Raw genomic sequence first — 22,654 nt, 5'->3', positions numbered from 1 at the left:
GATATATTTTTAGCATCAGTTATTAGCCTCACTGCCCTGTTAACAGAAAATATGAGCAGAGGAGCCAGTAGTCTTGACCCTTGGCACCACAGAGAAGCAATAACGACCCACTGAATCCTTGCCGATACCCGAGTCAAAAATATAAAGCAGCAAATTAACCCAAGGTCCCTAAGGTAAACATCTAAATAAACAGGATGTTGATATAGAAGCAAACTGAACTGAGCAAAGAAAACAAGAGCAGATGTAAGATGTAAAAGTGAGGTCAGAGGTCAAATGTCGCATGATATTTGAATGCAAACTATAATGTGATATTTAGAATCCTTACATAACAGTAAGGCAAATTTTAATGGATTATTAACACGACTCCCTCTACACTCCTACAAAGATTTACCAGAATTCATTTAAAACTTTTTGAGCTTTCGTGTTAACAGACAGAAAGAATATCACGCTTGCAAACGCTGCCAAAACAGTCGAGGTAACTAACATCTCTACTGTGATTTAACTCTAGAACATGCTGGAAGTCTGTTTATATGCAAGTCATGGTTCAAGTAAGTCTTTCACATCAAAAAAGTTAGGTTAGAAAAAGTTGTGCTTGTGAGGTCTTAAGCAGCCAGTTTCCAGTTCCAGCCCTGTCATCATGACCGCATTATTTTTTTTGTTATGATCATAAATAAAAAAATCAGCAACACTGATGATTACTGAGTGTTATGTGATGTGCTGCTGACCTGACAGTTTGAACAGCGTGGCCTTGCGGAAGCTGTCCAAGTGTTTGTATTTGATTAGGTAGAGGCGAGGTACAGCAGCATATAAGAAGAAGCCGGGTTTTGCATGGGACTCGAGTGAGTCATAGCCTGGGATCCAGGTGTTCCTGCGGAGGATGAAGGTGGCTCTTTCCCAGAATGCCTCGCTCTCCTGCCACTTGGCCAACGTCAACTGGCCATTGGGGCTAGCAGACAGGAAGTAGTTTGGCCTGTCAGCTGCCTCAAAGGAAACTCGTGACGTGTCTGAGTAAAAAAAAAAGAAAAAAATTCATAAGTATAAAGAAAAGCTCGCAAAGCAGAAGAGCTACTGTGATTATGTTTTTTAAAGGACAAATAAGACAAGTTGCTTGAATTTACCAGTTCTACTTATGCACAGTCACACTCTGGTGTTAAAAAATCTGAATAAGTTGGGGTGGAGTATTCTTAAAAAAACTGAAGAATTAATTAAAGTGTTTGAGGCTTAAAACGGATGAAAAGTGAAAAGTGAAACAAGGTACATCAGTGTGACTTCAAGGCGGAAGCAGAAACGTGAGCATTGATATTGTCATGTTTTTGAGTGGCAGGTTATTTCAAGTGTAACATTTCTATCAGCTCAGCAAATATCAGCAAACACAAAAAAATGGCTGCTAGCTAAAGGTATTGTATTCCTGATAAGAAACGCAGGACTGGACAGGAAGAATGGCTTTTTTTTAAATCAGATATTGGACCTGTATATGATATGAAGGTGTGTTTTTTCATACTGGGAAACATCTTGCCAAACAATAGTACACTAACTTTGTGGTATTGAAAGGTTTCATGAAAGTACTCTGTTGCACTATGTTGGACTGGTGCACAGTAGCTGCGGTGTTCTCAGTCAGTGTTAGGTTACATCAAGAGATCAAATTAAACTTAAGCTGATGATGCTTAGATTCATTCACTGAATTCAACCTTTATTTCAACTGTTTGCTCTCTAGTATAAATACAGTATAAACAGCATACTGCCACTGTAAGGAACAGCTTTTATATATTATTATTAACACTGAGTTACATACTGTTTAACTCAGTTGTGTAAACCAACAAAGATCAAATTCCTGCTCCTCACATACAAGGTCTTGAATAATCAGTCCCCATTTTATTTTAATGACCTTATAGTACCCTATCACCCTTGCACTGCAGGTTTACTTGTTGTTCCTAGAGTATTTAAAAGTAGAATGGGAAGCAGAGCCTTCAATTTTCAAGCCCCTCGTCTATGGAACCAGCTTCCAGTTTGGATTCAGGAGACAGACACTATCTCTACTTTTAAGATTAGGCTTAAAACTTTCCTCTTTGCTAAAGCATAGTTAGGGCTGGACCAGGTGACCTTGAATACTCCCTTAGTTATGTTGCAGTAAGTGCAGGCTGCTGGGGGATTCCCGTGATGCACTGAGTATTTCTTCTTCAGTCACGTTTCTCACTCACTATGTGTTAATAGACCTCTCTGCATTGAATCATGCTTGTTATTAATCTCTGGCTCTCTTCCACAACATGTCTTTTATCCTGTCTTCCTTCTCTCTCCCCAGCCAATCATGGCAGATGACTGCCCCTCCTTGAGCCTGGTTCTGCCAGAGGTTTCTTCTTGTTAAAAGGGAGTTTTTCCTTCCCACTGTTGCCAGCTGAAGTGCTTGCTCATAGGGGGTCATATGATTTCTAAGTTTTTCTCTGTATGTATTATTGTAGGGTCTACCTTACAATATAAAGTGCCTTGAGGTGACTGTTGTTGTGGTTTGGAGTTGTATAAATAAAATTGAAAGAAAGAAAGATCCTCATAGCAGCACATTTAACATGGCAGCTGAACACAGCCTTTACACAAAGAAAACCTACTGGTACTCACAATAGAAATTATTTAGTGGTGCAGCTTTATTTTCACTTTTTCACCAAAACTGAAGGCCAAAATACAATAGAAGTTTTGAATCCATATTACATGTTCTTATGCTTATCACTTGATTACATTCCTCGGTCCTCTTTTCAAGTGTAAAATAATTTTTAAAGTTTATTAAGTGGAAGAAAATGTATATTGTATGAAAATAATCCAAAGTGCAGCAGTATCTCCGCTCACATGTGATAAAAAGTGAGACTAGCTTTGGAACAAGCTAGTGTCTTGGCTTGCTCACCAGCCTGCAGCTCAGGTTGCTATATTAGCATTTAGCAATCTGATCTCTGGGCCATGCTACCAATGTAAGTCAATGAGAGTCCATCTCCTCCATCAGTGTTTTCACAGGTCGCACTCAAATCATTCCAAACACTGCCAAACACAAAGGAAACAGTGAAAGATGAGAAAGCCAGCTAGCCTGTTTTCAGTCGCTGCAGAGAGAGATTCTTAGTGAAACTCTGATTTTCTCATTAATGTAAGATGACAGGATGGAGAAAGATCATCCAGAAAATAAAATGTCAAACACATGTCTGTTATGTAGGAATCGTGCTTTCATCAGGAAAAGAAGTTCAAGCTCAAACTTTAAATTCAAACACTAGAAGGCACCACAAGGCAGTTTTTAAAGCGCTAATAAGCTAACATTAATTATGACGTAAATACCAGCAGTCCCCACCCTTTTTTGCGCTATGGACTGGTTTATGACCAACAATATTTTCATGGACCAGCCTTTAAGGGGTCACAGATACTAAATACTAGTAAATAATACTAAATAAAACCAGTACCGGTACAAAAAAAAAAAAAAAAGATTTATTCATAACACACATGAAAAGGCCCAGGGAAACAGAGTTAACAATAAAAACGATAAATAAAAAAAAAGATAAAAACCAATAAAAAGCCCTGGAAACCATAAATCTCACACCCGAGCCTCAACTCTCGTGGGCCGGTACCAAACAACTAACGGTCCGTGGCCCGTGGGGACCACTGCTCTAAACAAACTTTACACAGCTGCTCTCAGTCTAGTGGAGTTTTTTAACACATGTTTTGGTTTTTGGAACTTTTATGTTCACTATTATTAATAATAAATTTAAAAGGTGTGAGGCAGATAGCATCTGCTCAGCAAAGGCCAACCAAACAATGAGTGCAATAGCAACAGCAATCAACAGCTAAAAGAAGAGAAAACATTGGGTTAACAATTATTTGCTAAAACTTTACAATGATAATATATCGCTGCTGTATTTTCAGCTTGATTGCTAAGCTTTGTATTTTGAAATTGATAGCTGAATATATATAAATAGAGTCTACCACACTTACAGAATAGATATTAAAGTTTGCATTCTTACGCCTTTTTCCTTCGTGTTGTTTTTTTTCTTCCAAGAAAAAAGAACTGGACTCCTTGTCCAGTCACCAGAAGGTAAAGAGTCAGAGTTGAGAAACCAGACATTACAGATTTGGCCAAAGAAACAAATTTTTTTTTAGCTGTGAATTTAACATCAGAGCTCCCCTGTTTAAACAGCTTCCTACTGGCTTTCAACCAGCATACCTGCGTCTCTTTCATTCAGGAGCCTGCTGTATTCTGCTGACAGGAAAATATACCACTGTGGTATCTACACAACGATCAAACTTTCCCAAACCCACTACAGAAGATCTCTTTCATGCACTGATACCACCAAACCCTACACTAGTAAAGCAGACACAGACTGTTTTCTACATTGAAAAGAAATGAGTGTAAAATAAAACTATAAAGCTTCTGAACTAACCAGTTTCCCACACTCACTAAATATAAAAACACAAGAAACTTCCTTCCTCTTGGAAGTCATAATTATTGTCAACAGTTGTAATTAAAATGCTGACATCATCATTTGAAATAGAAGAAAAAAAACGAAATCAGTTTTTTGAGCAGTTATTATTTTTCCTGCAATGAAATGAATCTCTCTCTGTATACAAAGTAAACCTTTTCATTTTAAACAAATTCATTCACCGTGTGGTCGCGCTCTGCTGAGGCCAGGTGTCATCATGAACAGCGAGATGATGTCAGGGGTGTCGCTGATGTTGCCACGCTGCAGGAACACAAAGCTGCTGGATTTGCTGGCTGCCAACAGTGTCGTCCGATCCCTGAAGGTAAAGAGCCTGAAGGGACCTTTACCCAGAACTGCAGACAGGCATCCACACTTTATTGTAGGATTTTACCTCTTTGAACTCATAATTTCTCCAACAGCCTAAAAACTGCTATTCTATCACTGCATAATACTTGACTGTGAGTGGTCATTTCATTAAAATAATCAATGTTGCATTGCATATTATTGCATTTTAATAATACATTTATACTTCTTTATATAAAGTGCAGGGCATATCATTTATATATAGAAATCTCCCTCTCTCTCTCTCTCTCTCTCTATACATACTGTGTGTGTGTGTGTGTGTGTGTGTGTGTGTGTGTGTGTGTGTGCGTGTGTGTGGAGAAATTGCTATACCTTTGTTGTAGAATTCACAATCGTACGCTGCACGGAAACAAAGAGACTCTTATTAATAACAGGATGAGTACTACTACTATCAATAATGATATAAATACTATGAAAGTAGTACTGAAAGGTACTTTATAAGCACGAAAAGTAGATATTAATTTTTATTAGAGCCTAACCAGTATAGGATTTTAAGATCAATATCAATATATGGTCATTTAAAATGCCCCACAACATAGTTTAAACTTGCATCAAGTTCTTCCCTTTTATAGTTTCCATCTTGACATTTACATAAATTATCTAATTTTACTGTTGAGAAGAATTTATATATAATTAATTATGACAACTATTAATAATAATTTGCTTTTCAACAACCACTTTTCAACTGATAGCAGTTTAACTGATAACGATGTAACTACAATTAAAACATCTTTTTTTTTTTAGTTTTTATGTTTTTTTCCAGATAAGCTATTGAAGCTCAGTTATTCCTCTGTAATTAATTAAACATACAATGTCTACATTAAAATGTTCAAAAAGGAATGCTTTAACAAATAAAATCTGCAAACGTTAGCAAGAAACACTAGATGGGAATTTTACTCCCTGTGGTCTGACTGACTCACGGCATAGAGAAGGAGAACGCCAGTCCACAGGTACACCCTGGTGGCAGCAACGCTGGGCGTACGCCGCCACACTGGTGCAGAAACACTCGCAGTCGCCTCCTCGGCTGCAGGCACATGTGTCTGCTAGACAGTTCATATAAAACCAGGTGACATCCACCTAAGGGCAAATATAAGAAATAATTTTTTTACAAATTTATTACAAATAGATGAATTAATAGCAAGTAGAATTTTACCCCTTAATTAAAAAATAAAAAGTCTGTAGTACTTGTAAAAAGCCCAGGGTAGAGACGTTTTGTTACTCACCACTGGGTGGCAGGCTTGGAAGATCTCACTGAGCAGGACAGCACATTGTCGTTTTGCAAAAGGTTCTCTGAGTGGACTGAGAGTGCAGGGATGTCTGATATCTGGACTGTTTACACACTAAAGACGCACACATACACAGGGAGATAAAAAGAAACATTTATGTCAAATGAGAAAGATCAATTTCACTATAAATGAATCACTATTTCAGTTTTCAAATAAACTGAAGTTGTGATGAATAGGCTTGCAAGTTATTGTCCAAGTGAAATGTTAATTTCACAGTTAATTGCCTTCATTAGATCATCAGAGCATGATGAACATACAGGTGATGTTTTGCTCACCTCTGTTGCAGTCCAGCTGTTTCCAAACTCCTGTGGTGTTGGGGAGTCGATGTTGTCAGGCGTTCGCATCTCATTCACTGTCTTCAAGTCAAAGTTCCCACACAATCCGCTCAGCTTCCCCTGAACACATCACATCGCCTCTTTTTAGCCTGTTAGCTCATATGTTGTTAATACCGTCATGATATTACATTTTACTTTATATCATAGCCTCTTAAAATTTGTGACTGACAGTAACACAGAACTGCCTGTTGGATGCTGCTCTGAGAGTGGTGTGTTCAACAGTCTGAATGAAAAAAAATCTGTTAAGTTCTTCAGGTGCTTCTGAGATGATTCGCTGTATGTTCCTTTGTGAAAGGAAAGGACGTGCCACGATTCATAGCAACATACCGTCCGACCTTTCACAAAAATAATCAGCTAAACTACAAGTGATTCCCATCATGGCTGCAGATAACTCAGAGGTCACTCAGCTCAATTAGGAACCAGAAAAATCCTAAAATATCAAACTGGTATAACATCAGTTTATTAGGTATCATTTGTGGAGTCACCTTATATTGAAGATCAGCTGAAGATCTGCAAAAAACAAAACAAAACACTGAACCAGCATCTTACCTGCCAGCGAGGTCCAACCTGGACATGCACTGTAGTCTTTCGGTCCCAGAGGACTGTGACGTCTTCCTCTGGGAAATGAATCGCTGTGAAGTACCCAGCTGGCCAGATGAACATTATCTGCTTCCTGTCAATCACACTGGATGGATTCTGCATAAACGAGTGACTGTAGTTAGATGGCAGCTATCCACTGAAAAATCCTTAAATCTTATTCAGAAGAAACAAAGATGACACACAAAGACACTGTGCAGCACATCACTCTGCGCTAGCAGTAGAAATTGCTTTAAAAGTGACTCTTACTGGCTTCCCAGTGTCATCATCAAAAGCAACAAAGGATCTTCCAACATTGATCAGCAGGGACTTCCTGCAGATGATTCCACTGTCAAAACAGTCGATGTTCTCAGCTGTGACACTGAGCATTATATCAGCACTGCTCTGTGGAGGTGAGAAAACACAGCTGCTGTAACAGTAAATGTCTTTATAGCTTAGAAATCTCAGTGTAACAATAGGCTTAGTGTTTATTATTACAGAGTAAAGCAGGTTTGTGTGTGTGTGCATGTGTGTGTGTGTGTGTGTGTGTGTGTGTGTGTAAGGGGGGGGTCCACTGTTATGGACCAAAAAGTATATCACATGCTCATGTAATGGCTATAATAATCTTTTTCTCACATACCTTTACAAGATAAACTTTACATGCTCCAACGTAGTCGAATAACAGCCCATCAAACGTCCTGTAGTGGCGATCACCGTAAGCCGTGCACAACGATGGACACGGCTGAAATACACACTGGAACGTCCCATGCTGGCAAACACTACAAAGACAGCAATGCCTCAGTGATTCGGCATCAACTTGTTCCCACTTAGTTAGAGGACATTTTTTTCACATCTAATGGCCTCCTTTTGTTGAGAGCCTCAGGTTTACAGAAGGCAGAAAAGTGACCGGTGAATTGTCAAAGGCTGAACTGCAGCTCATTGCACTATTAGGCTGTCATCTACATCTTCTTCCCTGGCTGAGGCTTGAAGAAGAAATGGAAGGATGGGAGAATGACTGAGATCACTGGGAGAGTGTTTCCTTTCACTAGCGATGAACAGTCTGAAGCAGAGAATCAAAGAGTCATACAAGGGCCCACTCTGTTTTCAAGGCCTTTTTCTGTGCTGTGATAGCAGAGAATTATAGATATCAGGTGGCCACTTTCGATGCTCTGACAACCTCGGGATTCTGAGCTTTCAGGCTAAATCTGACTTTGAAAAATTGGCGATGGTACTAGAAATTTAAGCAAACGCTTGATGATCATATTAATTTGACAGCTATTGTTGGCGAGGCCAAGACCAAATTTGTAAAGCGTGACAAAATGAATTATTGCCTATAGAGAGAAGGGAAATATGATATGTGAAGATATGTAACATGAAAGGAAGATTTTCAATTTTAATGAACAAAATTTTCTAAAAACACTGAATCTGTGGAAACATACCACTGGTAGCAGGGCGAAGAGACTCTGTCACCAGGGTAATACTCTTTTCCTTTCCACAGACAGGGGCATGCAGCGGGCTCAAAGCACTCATCTCCATGTTTCAGCAGCCTGTGGGAAACACCCAACTGTTAAAGGAAAAACACTTTTAAAGCACTGAGTTTATGTAGAATTGAGACCAATGAATTCTGTATGCTGGGGCTGAAAAGTAAAGCCAGTGTTAAAGTGCCTTAAATCAGCATGTTTTTTTCTAATAGCCAGCAGGGATCAAAAAGACTTGGTTGTCAAGCACTCTACTCATCTCTCTGCACACATATCTTGATGTTATAAACATATTCATTAGAGTCAACAAGGAGACTAAATGTGGGTATGCTTCATTGTGTGATTAACAAGTCATTCTTAGTCGCACCTGCCCCTTGCTAAGCTTATTCTTATTCAAAACACCAAGACAGAGTATAAAGATGTTAAGATTTTACAACAAGACTAGTGTGAATCTATATCCTTTTTAATACAAAGTCTCGATAAAAAACAGGAGCACATGACATCTTGAAAGCACCTTGAATTACTGTGGTGCAGTGCTTTGGACTTGCCTTCATCACCACTGCCACTGAAAATGTATCTGACATGTTTAAATGTGAAGCAGTTTATTTAAATGTAAAACCATCTTTCCAACAGCTTAAAATTTGCTAAAACTGAGTCATAACACAGGATAATGATCACAAACACAGCATCAAATCTACAACAGAATGGCTGAAAAAGAGTCAAAATCATAAATGTACATAAATGAATACCTGCAAAGCCCAATAAACTGAAGTGATATTTGTTTTGTTTTTTAAGTGGTTTGCCAGAGGTTTCCTGATGGTTATCACAAGCATCTGAACGAGGTGGAACTTCCTAAAGGACGCTTAGTGAAATATTAGTGGGGGCATGTGTATATATCTGATCTTTTATGTATACTTTTGACCCTGTGTGGATTAGAGAAATTTCCAAAGTAAATTCAAACTTCTGTACCCAGGTCTTGCTTTTTAAAGATGTATGCTGTGATGTATTGTGCCATGAAAATCAAACAGATAATCATTAGAAGTCTAAAATTACCATGATATTTACGGATAGGAATCGAGAACCAGTTCTTGTAGGAAACTGGTTCCCAGTACTGCAATTATGTGTGTCAGAGGCAGTCTAGAGCATGGATATGGAAATTTATTCTTATTGCACAAAATGATGAGATAAATGGTAATGTGGAAAACTGCATCCAAGACAGAAACAACCGCATTGTGCTGCTAACACAACTTTGGTTCTTTGCAAGCACCTGCCAAGACTAGCTTAGTCTTGGCAGGTGCTTGCCAAGACTAAGCTGGGTTTAAGAACCCAGAGTGGAAGCTGAGTGAATACCAAACTGAGTATGCAGACCCTTAACTTCAACAGGCAACAAGCAGATGAGGAGTGAGGCTGCAGCCTCCCTTTCTACCTGTTCATCTTTCTAAAGTAGAATCATTGTGGCGATCGCTCACTTGTGCTGTTTTTTTTTTTTTTTTGCTATGTGCGGTCAGCGTTGTATTCTACTATGAGAAAGATTTTAGACATGTGTGTCCTCATTAAGGATTTGTGTTGGTGTGTGGGGTTGTAGCCTCAGGTTTATGTTGCTAAATGGTGATTATGAGACAGTTTCTGTCAGCTATTTACATGTTTACAGAGTAACATGAAAGTACAAACCAACAATCACCACTTGAGGAACCTAACCGATGTAAGACTATGCATTTTTAAATTCCATTAACATGATTTTATGTTCATTTTAAGTTGACGGACAAATAATTGTCCAATAATTACACCAAAAAAAGTATCTATAACAGCCTACACATATCCGTTTACTTACTAACTTTCCCTGACCCTAACCAAACACCCACTGCCAGCCAGACGTTAATTAAAAATCAAAGACTGCTTACCGTTTACTACCAAATGAACATGATGCACAAGCAGCTCTGCCCCTACCAGAGAGTATGATTTAATTTGTAAAGCACTCATTGAGGAGGGTTAATCACTCCTGAAATCTAAATAGGCAAATCATTTCCAAATGATCATGTTGAATTTAATTTAAAACATCCCTGTATCCGTACAAAATTAACAAGTTTTTACATCTCTATGTGTGGAGTGAAGCTGTGGAATAGACTAAGTGAAGAACTGAAGCAATCAGCATGACTCAGTTCAAAAATATGTTTTTTGCAAAGTACAGGGAGGAGGTAGGGTTTTGATCGGGTGTCTCACCCACTATTTTCACACTGGGGATGTGTATATGTGTGTGTGGGTGCAACTTATATTTATATTTAAGTTATTTATAATTATTATTGCTTTGTTTTCCTTTTGTTTTGTTTGCTTGTCTCTTTTTTTGTTGTTGTTGTTGTTATACTATTTAAACATGTTCAAAATAAAGATTCAATTCAATTCAAAATTCTGCATCTAAATAATCCAATCTCTCTGAAAGCAGTGTTTTTTAACTATTGAAGAACAGTGACCTAAAGGCATGCTATCAAGTTATAGCGTTGTCATTTTGCCAAGAGAATAACAGAGGTAGAGCCAAAGCAGGTCTGCTTCCAGAGCAGAGAGATGCCAGGAACCCAGAACAAATTTCAGGGGTGGGCGACTGTCGACTGTAACGCTCATGTTAGCTACATGAGAAAACCAGACAATTAGGATTCTCAGAGATAGAGAAAGAAACAGTCTTTGTCTGCAACCATCCATTTGCTTTCGTCTCTGCAAGACGAAGCTGATAAGTATCTTGTAATATCCATGGTTGAGCTATATCCACTGGCGAGGCTGCCGTGACATACTGAATAGTCTCGCCACAAACCTCAGGTTCATCTGAGTAGAGTTACACCACAGATAAAACGGTGCTAACAGCTTCCTTTATCTGGCAGCCAAACTGCTGTATCAATTTCTCTGATCAAAGATATGAAAATCATTTATTGTTCTGACCTATGAGCACATTATGAATAAATTCTCATAAACACAGCCCTCATTTTGAATTTCATTCTTTCGCGTGATGTAAAGTGGACTGAGGAATAAGTAGTTGAAAAACATGATGACAGATGAGTCAAACAGCGCAATGGCTCGACTGCAGTCTGCCTTGCATTGAGTGTACTCCCAAGTGTTGCACACCAAGTAGAGACAATAAGCTGAAAATTATCCCTGACGGTATGCAGCCTATGGCCTAGATTATTAATGACGTTTGCAATCGTAAATTACATTCACAAGATTAGCAGGTGAATTGATCCGTTTATTTGGGGCAGAAAATAATTTAAAGAAAGACTGATGTTTTTCTTTTCTACTCTCCCGGAGTACTCAAAACGCTGTATACAACATGCCTCATTCACCCATTCATACAAGCACTTCTAAACACAAGTGCAAACTAAAGTACATTCACACATCGTCATACTCATCATACTGATGAGTATGACCAGAAAGCAATTAGACCCTCTGATGACGATGAACGCATCAGAGGGCAACTTGGGGTTAGTATCTTGCCCAAGGATATTTGGCATGCAGACTGGAGAAGCCAAGGATCGAACCACCGACCTTCCAATCAGTAGCTGATTTGCTCTACCACCTGAGCCACAGCCACCCTGTGTGTGAGATCTATCACACACAGATCAAAACATGCTGACATGATGACCATTTCACAGTTAATAAAATGCATAAAATAATTTCTGCTACAAATTGCCTCATTTTTTCAGTACTGGGGCGTCTTAGTGCAAAGTCTGGGATGAGGAGGATATACTTTACTATATTTTTACATTTTGCAAGTAAATAATTTTTTTTTTTAACCAGATGTTCCCCACTTATCCTAGACACTAGCTCTTTCAAAAGGCAGCAGACCTGACAAGGTATATCATCTTTATCACCTAAACTTGTTTTTGCTTACAACACACTGAATCATCTCATGAGTCTAAACTAAAACAAAACCTGTAACCAAAACCAAATTCCAGCAGGCTGCATGTTTCTGTTTTGCACCTGAAAGTCCAGGTTCATATGAGTTCAGCTGGACTAATTGACACAGAAGGAATGAATGAATGGTCTACATTTTGATCATAAACAAAGTGTGCCATTGTGAATGCAGACACAATGGATTCATCTGTCTGCACCTCAGCTAATCATTTCCCATTAGAGGTTTTAAAGTCCCGCTTCAGATGAATACCTTGCAGTTGACTCTGAGTTTAGAAAGGGTTTTTGTATTTTGATAGTCATTTAAGTGTAGAGTTAATATAAGAAGAAGAAGAAGCTGCTTATCATTTGTTGACTGCTTTAGTAAACACAACTAAAGCTGTGGAGATATAGTTAATATTATTGAAATCAGAAATCTTATAAAGGTTATTATTTCAATGTCCAAGATGTAAATATGACACTAGGGTTTGAAGAATTAATTAAAAGTAAAAGCTACATCTCAGGTCTGGGGGTTAGGGTTAGGGAAGATGTGTTTTTTTATTTGTCCTCAAAAAATTCATCATTTATATAGAAAATAAGCTGCAATAAATTTGGTATGTACCAGTTTCAACTGTTTTAGATTTTTAAATACTCTCTATATAAAGATTTGTGATTTTTTTTATTGCATGTGACATTTTATTTTTTTTAAAGTGTTTATACAAACCTCATCGTGCTGTAAGCTCAGACAGTTGTAAAAGCATAGTAAATACCAACATCATCCTATAAAATACTCAAGAACTAAGTTGTTTGAAAACGGTACAAAGAAATGCCAATGCATCTCAGCCCTTTCAGGTCAGAGACAAGAGAATCTGAGAAGGTAGATAAACTAACTGCTGAGAAATGCTAACAAAGATTAGTCAATAAACAGACAGGGGTAAGTTTTGAACTGAATCCTGGTGTTTTCCTCAAAACAGCTCCTGTTTTGATGCTTTCACTGGGCAAAAAACTATTCATCAGATTCATCCTTTACACTATTGGTATTAGTATTGCTGTCCAAATGCATAGTGAATTTGAATATTTACATAATATACAGTGTATTCACTGAATCCCACAGTGTCTCATAAAAAGGTTGTGCAAAAAAATTCCCAAATGCTCAATGTTCACAATTGAAAAAAAGCTATTACTGTTACTCATCCTATTAATTCTATTCTACCAAAGATGGCTTAATTTCACCAGAGAACTTAGCCTTGAGATATTGTTCAATTAACAGAAATAAACAGGTCCGGAAACAAAGCTCACATTATGCTTGTGTCTGCTAGCAGTCTGCTAATAGCTAATAGCAGACTGGTTGATTAAGTATTTCTGACAAGCCACATTTCTTGATTGCATCTGTAACGAAGCTGCTAATAAGCTGCTATCATTCATTCTGGTGACTGGTGATGAAATGTGAAAGACTAGAAAGACAGCCCCCAGTACTGTAGACCATCATGCATTGCCCTGAAAGAAAAATTACAGGTGGACGAAAGGCATGAAAGCAGCACTTTTCAAAGTGAACAGCCACAAAGTATGTTCTAAATATGAATTAGGAAATAAAATTGCATATTTTGTATTTATCACACAAATGCACATATATATATATAAGAGCAATGACATTAATATTAACAGTACGGAGAAACTCACCCTGTAGAATTTTGCCAGTTAGCTCGTAACCCTAACCCTCGACAACTTAAATATCAATACTGAATGAATTATTTTGAATACCTGCTAATGCAAACACAATGCTAGCTAGCTAAGACTAAATTTAATGTTTGCCAACATTAATGCTACCAAAATACAATATTAAGGTAGTTAAATTTTGCTTTTTAAACTTATTTAGAATTTTTGGGGGAGGGTGTGGTGAGTCATGTTAACATCACTGATTTGTGAACTCTATAAATCTTTAAAATAAGAATCATAATAAAGGTTTCTTCTGTAAAAACAACCCTTGATTAGCAGAAAAACAAACAGGCTTCTATGTAGCAGAATATGACTCCAGGCTGATCTCATACAGTGAACCTTAAAACTGTCTCACTATCACTACACTCATTAATACATCTGTCATCAAGAAGCAGAAGGGCTGAATGAGATTTCTTTGTGCCATATTTTTTTAACTCAGGTTTCAGTGACTTTTTAAACACCTGAGCTACAACTGGACGACAGATTTAGAGGTTATGATGTTGTTGACACCCAAAAGGTCAGTTTGCTCCATGTAGTGAACAGGGATATCTGAATCACACCAGTGAGGTCAGCAAAGGTGACTCAGGGTTCAGATGACCATTTTTGCCCCTCTCCGACCTTTTCACCGTATCACTATATTTCAGTAGGTTTGCTGAGATAGTGCTCTGAGTAACAGGCAGAAAACCCAGACTGGTGCTATTTATAGAACGGAGCTAAAGTAACCAAGGGGAGCTTCAATGCAAGGCCAAATTCCAGGAAGTCGGTTCAACAAACTCTGAGTCTAACCACAAACTCCGAGCTGATTTACTCTGAGATCAGCAACTCACAGTTTCCTCTTTAAGAAAGTAGGATGATCAAAGTAAGTTCAATCAACTCTGAGTATGTTGACCCTGAATTGAATGTGTTTGTAGAGAAAGAAAGCAATCCTCAACAGAGCTTCAATACTAAGATTCACCATGGCAACGATTAACTAAAGAACAGATCCCCTTTTTATCCAGTGAACCAAGGCATATGCATTCAGGTCAAGTATAATGTCATAATTTTACATTTAAATTTGAAATCTAATCATCTAACCTGACAGGAACACGGGTGGGTAGGCACTGAGGGTAAAAAATATGGAAAAACAAATAAGACAGAGAAATGATGGATATTAGTTAACTAGATAGCAATATACTCTGGGATGGATCTGCCCTTTTATTGAATAAAAAAATACGTTTGTGAGAACTTTTGATTGTTTCCTCTTTTTTTTAAAATTAGTCTAATTGTTCAGTAAAACTTAAGGCTTCTATTATTTCTGCCATTTATGCTTCAAAATGAGATTTAGAGAAAGACTATGCTTTAATTTTCACCAGTTTAACCACTAAGAATTTAAGCTAATGGCAGTCTTCACTGACATACATTAGGGTTATTTTCTTGGAGAGACAGCAGATATGTTTTAATAATAATAATGGATTGCATTTATATAGCTCTTTTCGAGACCCTCAAAGCGCTTTACAATTCCACTATTCATTCACACACTGGTGGAGGCAAGCCACATTTGTAGCCACAGCTACCCTGGGGCAGACTGACAGAAGCTGCCATATCGCGCCATTGGCCCCTCTGGCCATCACCAGTAGGTGAAGTGTCTTGCCCAAGGACACAACGACCAAAACAGACAGGGCTGGGGATCGAACCGGCAACCTTCCGGTTACAAGATGAGATTCCCAAGTCCCTGAACCACGATCGCTCCGTTTTAATGTTAATGTTACCGTTAGTACTCATTGTAATTCCGTCAAAACAAGTCTTGAATGTAAAGTTTTTATTTATATTCATCATATAATAAGAAAAATCTAACCTTGGTCTTGTTTTAGCATTTTTTTGACTATATAAATACACATAGCACAGTACAGTAGTACTTCAGATTATTTAAAAACACATTTAGACAATTAGTAGTTGTTTGAATTATATTTTTAATGGTTTTTCAGTGGTGTGGTGGTGGATGGTGGTGGATACAAACAAGATGCTTAACGGTCAAACATCAGCTACTTTGATATATTTTGGGGTCATGTGGGTTTAGTGAGTTGTGTGAATGGGTGACAAAAATGAATTGAGACAGGTCAGTTTGGAGCCTGATCATCGATGCTGACATGATATGTACAATATATATTTATTTAAAGTTTATTTGTTCAGCATTGTCTTGCTGATGATCTTTTGTAGTACATGTTAGTCCAGAACTATATAGCATTCACCGTTAATGGTGCCTTCACAGATTTACAAGTGACTCGAGTCAATGTTTACAAAAGCATCCCTCTATACAAGGATGTTGGTGTTTGATCTGTATATTGGCAACAAACCAGATGGTCTCTCATTTCAGTGGTGTCTATGTTTTCCAAATGTAAGACTTTCATTGGTCAGATAGTTTTCCAAATCACCTTAAGCGATAGGTTTTATTTTTTCTCAAATTAAAGCTAGGGCCAAATTCTCTGACAATGTCAGAAAGCCTAACAAGGTCAGTTTTATTTGTTAATGGAAATCCTTCATAAATACGTGATTTGAGGTTCACAGATAGAATCTTTGATTGTCTTTTAAGAGTTACCATTTTAGCGCTACACTGTTTCATTGTTCTTTTGTATACTTATTCAGCTCTTCTGCTTTTACATGAAAAACAAAGATTTTATATTTTTGACAGTTCTAAAATCGAGAAATATAATCCTTCTGTTTGCAGGTGTAGCGCTCTCATCAATCAACTATATAATCTATGCAAATATGTCATAAGATGCGACATCCTTAAACTAACCCTTGCCTGTGCGTATTGTAATCAGGATGACTCCTGGTTGATGTCACAGAATGAAACCACTTAACCCCCCTTTCAGGCTGACAGCCAGAGAGGATTAAAGGGGTCAGATGACTGTATTCTACCCATAATGTCTGTTCACCTCATCTGTTGGAATCCCGTCCTTTGTCTGCCACAGAAAATCTGCACTTTTCCTTATGTCACATCAACAGACACTTCCACAAGGCTTATATCTTTAAATCTATAAATGTAAAAATTTCCCCAAAAAAACTTAATTCCAACTTATACATTTTACTGGTCTGACCAGCAAGGCAGTCCCCCCCAAAAAAGGAATTAAAAACCAGGAAAATTCATGTATTAGAAGCCAGCAGGGAATTAGCAAGTTCAACCAGAAGATGAGTCAGGTTAACAGAACAACTGGGCTAAGTTTATCTAAAACTGTCCACACAAAATGAACAGCTACGTCTGCTTATTACTTTATGTTGGGAAACAAATGGTTACAATGAAGTGCTGACTACATGTATCACACAAGCAGCATCACCAGGTATGGGAAGGAGGGGGGTGGAAGACTATTTCAGGCTTCTGTGACATTTTAAGAAAGTTTAATCAACCTGCAGCCAGTTTCTCTGTGACATCAGCTTCAGTCAGGTACACTAACAGCATAAGATTTCATTAAGTGAAACACTCATTTCTTGACCTTTACTGCTCAAGAAAAACATCTTGTTCCTTTGCTCAATCAACCTGATACCAAACAGTTAACTAGGATAACTACAGTCTGCTATGTGTGAACTTTTCAAGATTCTGTACCACTTAAGCAGGAGTTTGGAACCCTTTGTTTTACCTCATTGTTTTACCCTGATATGAAACAAAAATGTTAAATTGTTACATTCAGTCTCCATCTTTAGTCTGACCATACTTCCACTCTGCACTGTGACTAAAGACCAATGCATGCACAAGAATCTCAGGGTTATTACGAGTGGAGAAGTGTGAATAATCAGTTTGATCTTTCTATTTTGAATTCTGTTATTTACTAGTTTGTTGCTACAGATCACACATCCCAGAGAGTCAGCTGAATGAAAGCAAATAAATTTTTCCAGATACCTTTTCTATTTTTTATATTCAATTCTCTATTTTTCTCCTTTTCCCTTTTTAAATTTGGATTCCATAACAACGAGAGTAGCTTTTGTTTAAAATTGTGAAATGAAGAATTACAATCAAATTAAAATAAAATGGATTTTAAAAGTGCAGTACTGTCCAATCAAAAGGAGTTTTTTTACATTATAAAGCAGCCATTACCTTCTATGTATAACTATTCACCAATGGACAGAATACATTTGTACTAGCTGTCACTCACCCAGGCGGGCAGACACATCCAGCCAGACAGGGCTCGTGTGATGAGCAGGTGAGGTTGAGCAGGTAAGACTCACAGGTGCGCTCACAGGACACACCCCTTCCCGGCAGGAGGCCATCCTCCCCTTCTGAACAGTTCTGGTAGATCTGACCTTCTGGACACAATCTGTCTGTAAGTAAAAATGACATCACAGATTTTTTTGTAGATTTTTGGTGTCACTTTTAAACTGACAGTGAAGAAGAGTGAAAAATTAGTTTGTTAGGTATGAATGCTGAACAACATAAACACATCAATGTTTTAGCTCATGCATTATTAATCTTCACTATCAAAAAAGGCACTTTTTCACATTTTCTTAGGACTGTAATTTCTCACAGTACTCACAGTATGAAAGTTGATATGACACAAACATATATATCCACTGACTATTTTTCTTTTGGCTACTTCCTTTAGGGGGTATCACAGTCAGTCACCTGCCTCCATCTCATTATATCCCTAGCATCCTCCTTTGTCACACCCACCCTCTGCATGTGCTCCTTCACTACATCTGTGAATCTTCTCTATAATTCGTCTGCACATGTCCAAACTATCTCAGCCCTGCCTCTCAAACTGTTCAACCTGAGCTGTCCCTCTGATGTATTCATGACTAATCCTGTCCATCTTGGTCTCAAAAACACTCAACATCTTCAGCTCTGCTACATCCAGCTCAGCTTCCGATCTTTTTGTCAGTCCCACTATCTCCAAACCGTACATTATAGCAGGTCTCACTACCATGTTGTAAACTTTCACTCTAGCTGCGATCCTTCTATCACAAATCAGCCTGACACTCATCTAGACCCACTCCACCACACTCGAACATTCTTTACTTTTCTTATGTCTGTTGCTTTGGATGGTTCAACCCAGGTATTCAAACTCATCCAACTTCATTATTGCTCCTCCTTGCATGTCCATCTTTCCTCCTGTCTCCCTTCACAAATATATTCTGTCTTCCTTCTACTAACTTTCATTCCTCTTCTTCACAGAGCATACCTCCACCTCTCCAGACTCTTTCAACTGCTTCTTACTCTCACTACAGATCAACATATTAGCTGCAAATATCATCCACAGACACTTCTATCTGACCTCCATCACAATTTGTAATACCACCCCCACCACTGCATACCTCACGTTGTCTCACTGTCCTTTTAAATGTCCTGCACTATCCTCACATACTTCTTCTTCTCTTGGCTATAAGAAAGATCCACAAAGACACAGTACAACTTCTTCTGACCTTCTCTATACTCTCCAATAACAAAGCAAACATCACATCTGCAGTGATCTTTCCTGGCATGAAGCCATATTGCTTCTCACTGATCATCACCTCTCTTCTTGACCGAGCTTCAACATATACACGGTAAGGTTCATCCCCTTTGTCACTCTGTAGTTACTACAGATCTGCACATCACTCTTGTTCTTTAAAACTGGTACCAGTACACTTTTTCTCCATTGCCCAGGTATCCTCTGATTCTCCAAGACTGTATTAAACAATCTGCTTAAAAAGTCCACTGCCTTCTCTCCTAGACATCTTCATTATTCCACAGACATGTCACATTGGCCAATTGTCTTTTCACTCTCCATCATCTTCATACCTGCCCTCACTTCCTCCTTACTAATCCTCTGCACTTCCTGATTCATTAACTTTCCTCCATCTGTTCTCTCTCTCATTTTCTACATTCATAAACTCAAAATACTTCCTCTATCTTCTTAACATGCTCTCTTCACTTGTTACTACATTTCCATATCTATCCTGAATCATACTAACCTGCTGCACATACTTTCCAACTCAGTCTCCCTCCCTACCTAATCAACGCAAGTCATTTTGTCCTTCCTTGTTTTCCAGCCTCATGTACAACTTATTATAAACACTTTCCTTTCCCTCTTCTCTCTTTGCTGTTCACCCAGCCTCCCAAACTTACTTCTTTACTTTCTTCATCTCCCTGACTATCCCACTTTTCTTTGCTAACCTTTTCCTTTTATCACTGTCTTGTACTTCCTCATTCTACCACCAAGTCTCCTTGTTCTCATTTCTTTGTCCAAAGGACAAATGCCTTCTTGGTAGTTTCCGACTTCAGCTATACCCTTCCAGTCATCTATAACTCTTCCCTACCATCTAGCTCTTGTCTCAATATCTTTCTGAACTCTGAGCTCTAAACTCCTCTTCAACTTCTATTATTCAATTCTTGTTTTTGCCTTAAGATTTAAAAAAAAGATCAGATTAACAAAATCAAATGGACTCACCTGTGCCTGTTTGTGTTTGGGACACCAGTCTACCATTCAGACAGAGCCTGCAGGAGGCACAGAGAGACATTACTCACCTTAATGATGGCAACTGGAGAAAATTCATAGAATTTTCACATATTTAAAATTAAATACAGGTTTGGTACTTTGGTGATAATGTCAATATACTGCAATGTATGTAGTTTCTGTTATTTGTCCTCTTACATTGACTTTGCTCATTTTTGGTAATTTCCCTAATATGAGTTTCACCAAATTAGAAATTTAAAGAACAGATTTATACTCCCCAGGTGATTCAGTCTTTCTCAAGGTGGAAATTATATTAGCTTTCTTCCACACATTGTATTGTTTCACCAAAAAGGTTGCTGATTACAGCTGGTCCCTATACAATTTAAACAAACAGCCTGTGTTACATTACTTGACAGAAGTCTTCTGATGTTGGATCTCTGGACAGAACTTGCAAGAAATCCAACATCATCTCCAACAGGAAAGAAATGTTCCTGTTTTGTTTTTTGTTTTTTGTGGAACTCTAAAACGTAATATTTTTAATATGCAGGGAAGAACCTAATAAGCTCTTGGCCTAACTTAAAGTAACAATTTGAATTAAACAAAGCAATTTTTTTCTATTTTGAAAATTTTTTAATTTTCTGGAGTCTTTTGTTCATTCAAACATTTGACTTGAAACACTTGATTGAAAAGAATATCTCTAGAAAAATATAAACTTTTCTTACACAGATTTTCCTTTTACGTAGTCGTGACTGACAGGAGGTAGAGCTTTTTATTGAGAAAAAATTAGGAAATCTGAACCACAGCAAACCAGAAACTTTAGACTCCTTTGTTCTGAAAGTAAATTCTGCTCCTCAGTACTGCATTATTTTAACTGACTAAATTAAAGGCAGTTCCCAGTGTTTTCTGTGCTTTCTCTAACTGCTAACTAAACTGCCTCATGTAATATCAGTAATGTCACAGTTCATTGTTACAGAATTTATTTACAAAAATAAAGCCTGACACTCATAAGTCTAGACTGAAGGTAGAAATGAAGGGGAGGAGCTTACTGAACGCCTGCTGAAGTCATGATCACATCTCCTGGTTCATAATCTGCTCCGAGGAAACTGCAGGGGCACTCGCTCCTGGAAAAAAAAGAGACAACCTGACTTGAACTTGTGACAAACCTAAATGGACCGACTTTGGTTCCCCCCATAAATATACATTCACTGCTTAATTTTTTTCCTTACCAATGTTAATTAAGGAGAAGTGGAGGGGAGCAAAATAGACCAGTCTTACTTGAAAAAAATACAGTATTGTATGATTTATATAATATACATTGTGGTAATTTATGTTTAGCTAAGGCTAAAAGCCTTTGTAACATATAGGCCAGTGCCACACATCAGCTTCTGTACTACAAATTCTTTCTCACTGGTTATCAGATATCTGTCGTCCCCAGCCCGAGTGGGAATGAAAGGGGGGTTTCACGATGAATTCCTTGATGTAACTCTATCACATGGTAAGTAAGGCATGGCGCTGCACTAGGATGTAAAAACCTGGGACATTTAAGAGGAATTAAGCTGCATGTCTTCTAGGGCAGAGCAAGCTAAAAAGGAGAGCACAATTACCGAGGTCCTCTGGGTCTACAATGTCTGCAGCAAAGATACCAGGTTTTCTACTTAGAAGCTGACCTAAACTTCAAAGCAGATACAAATATCACTTTGAGTGGATTGGTTTGGTGGAGTCACTCCAGCTTCACCACCCTCCACATCAGCACAGCAGGTAGTACTGAAGCTGCTCTGGGTATTAAGTCCCACCTGCTTCATCATATAAATATTTCATCATTTTTTTGCCTTTACATACTTCTACCTACGAATATCACTTCCTCGTCCTTACCTGTGCACACAGGTGTGTGTTCGGTGATTGTAGAAGGAACCCAGAGGACAGACGCAACCTTCCTCACACTCCTCCCCACAGTGCTGCGGGACAGAGAGGGAGGAGCAACGGCGCTGGCAGGAGGACACACAGGTGCCGTACTGCATGTTGGCAGGACAGGTGACAGCTGCAGGGCAAGACAGAGTTCAGCAAAGACTCAGACTCACAGTCAGTTTGGCCTTTTAATGGGAATTAACTTGATGATGGCGTCACTGTATTCTTCATCAAGTTATCAAATTTAACAACAAAGTGTAGAGCTACTGATTG

At 38.2% G+C, this 22,654-nt stretch overlaps 1 protein-coding gene across 3 annotated transcripts in view; it reads right to left on the bottom strand.

Annotated features, from left to right (window-relative positions):
- The window catches only part of otog (otogelin), a 68,264-nt gene that overhangs the window by 23,633 nt on the left and 21,977 nt on the right, over nucleotides 1–22,654 (bottom strand). For all 3 annotated transcript variants that reach the window (XM_026154654.1, XM_026154819.1, XM_026154737.1), the window contains 14 exons: nucleotides 22,349–22,514; nucleotides 21,523–21,597; nucleotides 20,471–20,517; nucleotides 18,200–18,365; nucleotides 8,445–8,552; nucleotides 7,646–7,784; nucleotides 7,276–7,410; nucleotides 6,979–7,125; nucleotides 6,370–6,489; nucleotides 6,032–6,148; nucleotides 5,729–5,885; nucleotides 5,121–5,147; nucleotides 4,628–4,798; nucleotides 726–1,004 (listed from right to left, as the gene is read on the bottom strand). In XM_026154654.1, the coding sequence (XP_026010439.1) occupies nucleotides 726–1,004; nucleotides 4,628–4,798; nucleotides 5,121–5,147; nucleotides 5,729–5,885; nucleotides 6,032–6,148; nucleotides 6,370–6,489; nucleotides 6,979–7,125; nucleotides 7,276–7,410; nucleotides 7,646–7,784; nucleotides 8,445–8,552; nucleotides 18,200–18,365; nucleotides 20,471–20,517; nucleotides 21,523–21,597; nucleotides 22,349–22,514 (1,854 nt within the window). The remainder of the gene's footprint in view (nucleotides 1–725; nucleotides 1,005–4,627; nucleotides 4,799–5,120; nucleotides 5,148–5,728; nucleotides 5,886–6,031; nucleotides 6,149–6,369; nucleotides 6,490–6,978; nucleotides 7,126–7,275; nucleotides 7,411–7,645; nucleotides 7,785–8,444; nucleotides 8,553–18,199; nucleotides 18,366–20,470; nucleotides 20,518–21,522; nucleotides 21,598–22,348; nucleotides 22,515–22,654) is intronic.

Source organism: Astatotilapia calliptera, chromosome 1 (assembly GCF_900246225.1).
Source record: "Astatotilapia calliptera chromosome 1, fAstCal1.2, whole genome shotgun sequence".
NCBI classification, from domain to species: Eukaryota; Metazoa; Chordata; class Actinopteri; order Cichliformes; family Cichlidae; genus Astatotilapia; species Astatotilapia calliptera.
This window is presented reverse-complemented; position numbering and strand designations above follow the sequence as displayed.